Below are 2500 nucleotides of genomic sequence, written 5' to 3'. Positions count from 1 at the left end.
GGGTCGGCATCCCCCGTGGGGAAGCCTGGGGAGCGGCGGGTCCTCGTCCGTGGTGTCGCTGACGGAGGACGAGCTCTCCGACCTGCTGGTGCTGGGGCTGAGGGAGGGGCTGGAGGCGCTGGGGGACATGCTGGGGCTGCTGGAAGGGAGCGGGGAGCAGGACGCCCTCGAGGACGCCTTTGCAGGGGAGCACGAGGCCCTTGGGGTCGTGGAGGAGTTGGGGATGTTGAAGGAGTTGGTTCGGGCCTTCGGGTGCGGCGTGTGAGGGATCGCGCGGTGGGAGAAGGAGTTGGTCCTCGGCACGGGCAGGAGGGGGTGATGGTGCGGGGCCTCCTGCACCCTGGGGGAGGGGGGGCTCGACCTGCGAGAACCCGTGGGGCTCGGGGACGGCTTGCGGCTGCCCCGGGGGGAATGAGAAGTGACAAACGATGAGAATGGCGACAGCGTTGCGGCGAGCGACGAGGCGATGGCAGACGTTATCTGGTGGCCGTCTCCCTTTTTCTCCTTGTCTTTGCCTTTACTCTTCTCCTTCTCTTTCTCCTTTTCCTTCTCCTTATCGCTGTCTTCATCTTTCTTCTCTTTGAAACTGTCGGTTTTGCGACGAAAGGTGAAGTTCCTATCCTTACTAAAGCTAACTTGAGATCGTAGCGGTTTCATCTTGCTCGAAGGCGCCCCAGCGGGCTCGCGGGAGAGGTGTTCCTCGTGGCCGAACACCAGCTCATGGTGCCATGCCCTCGCCTCATGCCCCCAGGCGACGTCTCACACCTCGGGCACACACGGCACTGGCAACGCTCGGCTTTTCGGTGCCATTCCTATTCTTCGAGATAGTTCCGATCACTTCACTCCTATGGGTCTTTCTGCTCGATGAATTGAGCCACTTTTAGTTACCATTTTCTACATATTCTGCGCATTGTAAGTATATAAGCTGCGGGTTTAAAAGATGAACAAATCCAGTCACCTTTAAAATTATTTTCGAAACATTATTTACCTTTATAAGCAAGAATTTAAATAAATTTCGATACTTTCAAAATACAAGATCATAGTAGAGACACATTGCTAACTCCATGTTGTTGCAATAAACATATGACATATAACTTTTCGCTGGACAACACAAACGGGCGTCCCCTCCCCCCTTCCCTCCCTTCCTCTCTCCCTCTCTCTCTCTCTCTTTCTCTCTCTCTCTCTCTGTGTCTCTGTGTCTCTGTGTCTGTCTGTCTGTCTGTCTGTCTGTCTGTCTGTCTGTCTGTCTGTCTGTCTGTCTGTCTGTCTGTCTGTCTGTCTGTCTGCCTGTCTGTCTGCCTGTCTCTCGTTGTCTCTCTCAGTCTGTCTGTCTGTCTGTCTCTCTGTCTCTGTCTCTGTCTCTGTCTCTGTCTCTGTCTCTGTCTCTCTCTCTCTCTCTCTCTCTCTCTCTCTCTCCTCTCTCTCTCTCTCTCTCTCTCCCTCTCTCCCTCTCTCCCTCTCTCCCTCCCCTCCCTCCCTCCCTCCCTCCCTCCCTCCCTCCCTCCCTCCCTCCTCCCTCCCTCCCTCCCTCCCTCCCTCCCTCTCTCTCAAACAAGCTTATTGCCAAGAAGAAAGAAACGATAGCATGTTAAAGGAGACAAGAACAAGGCAACATTCCACCGGCTCATCAACATGCAGCCGCTTTCCCGATTCCGAACAACACTTAACTTGTGCAGCTCGAGTTCGACAACAAGTGCCAGTCCTGTGAACAACATCAAAAGGCGTTACTTCAGCACAGTCGTCTTTCATCGGCACTGAGGCATCGCTCAAACTCCGGCACTGGCACCCACCCGCACCCCCAACATCCGGACGGCGAAAACCTATCCGAAACCCGAACCCGAAACACGTAACCGAAGCAGCGAATCGCGAAACGAAACACCAGATGATACCGAGACCCGCTCCTGACGATCCAGGACCGCTATTCGCCACCCACGCACCTATCCGAACATTACAAATAGCGGGCGAAGCATTACAAGAAAGTACTAGCGTCTGTGGCACTGTAGGGTGTGAGTGGGCACGCGGGGGCACTCTCTGGCACTCTCACAAGTCTCACCCACTTGTTCCCTTCGCCGCCGTCGCTGTTCGTGGCTCAACGTGGCACTCACTCTAAACCTGTTGTGGTGCCGTAACCCCCTCGTGGTTAAGCCAGACAGGTGCGGTGATGGATCGCGTTGCAATAATCGTCTTTTGCAAAACATTTTTCTCTTTGATTGGATACATATTGTGAATAATGAATAATCAATATAAAGGAAAAAATATACAGTAAATCCTTGTAAAAACATATAACTAAATAAAAACGGTAAAAAGGGCAGAGGAAAACTTTACCGACATTTTTGATAAAAAGGACGTTATGATCATTAAAACCATCTTGAAGGCAACAACAATGATAAAACAATAACGATAATAACAACATGATAAATAATGATAGCAATAATAAGAATGTTTATAATAAGAACAGTAATAATGATAATGATGATGATACTGATAATGATACTGATAC

The 2500-nt window shown here is 51.4% G+C and overlaps 1 protein-coding gene across 1 annotated transcript in view; it reads right to left on the bottom strand.

Moving 5' to 3' along the window:
* LOC125042470 overlaps window positions 1-2500 on the bottom strand; it is a 285544-nt gene that overhangs the window by 272923 nt on the left and 10121 nt on the right. Inside the window, 1 exon segment of the mRNA XM_047638108.1 lies at window positions 1-758. This exon segment is cut by the window's left edge and continues 147 nt beyond it. Coding sequence (XP_047494064.1) covers window positions 1-758 — 758 coding nt within the window.

Source organism: Penaeus chinensis, chromosome 32 (genome assembly GCF_019202785.1).
Source record: "Penaeus chinensis breed Huanghai No. 1 chromosome 32, ASM1920278v2, whole genome shotgun sequence".
In the NCBI taxonomy this organism is placed as follows: Eukaryota; Metazoa; Arthropoda; class Malacostraca; order Decapoda; family Penaeidae; genus Penaeus; species Penaeus chinensis.
The sequence above is the reverse complement of the archived record's forward strand: the minus strand, read 5'-3'. Positions and strand labels throughout refer to the sequence as shown.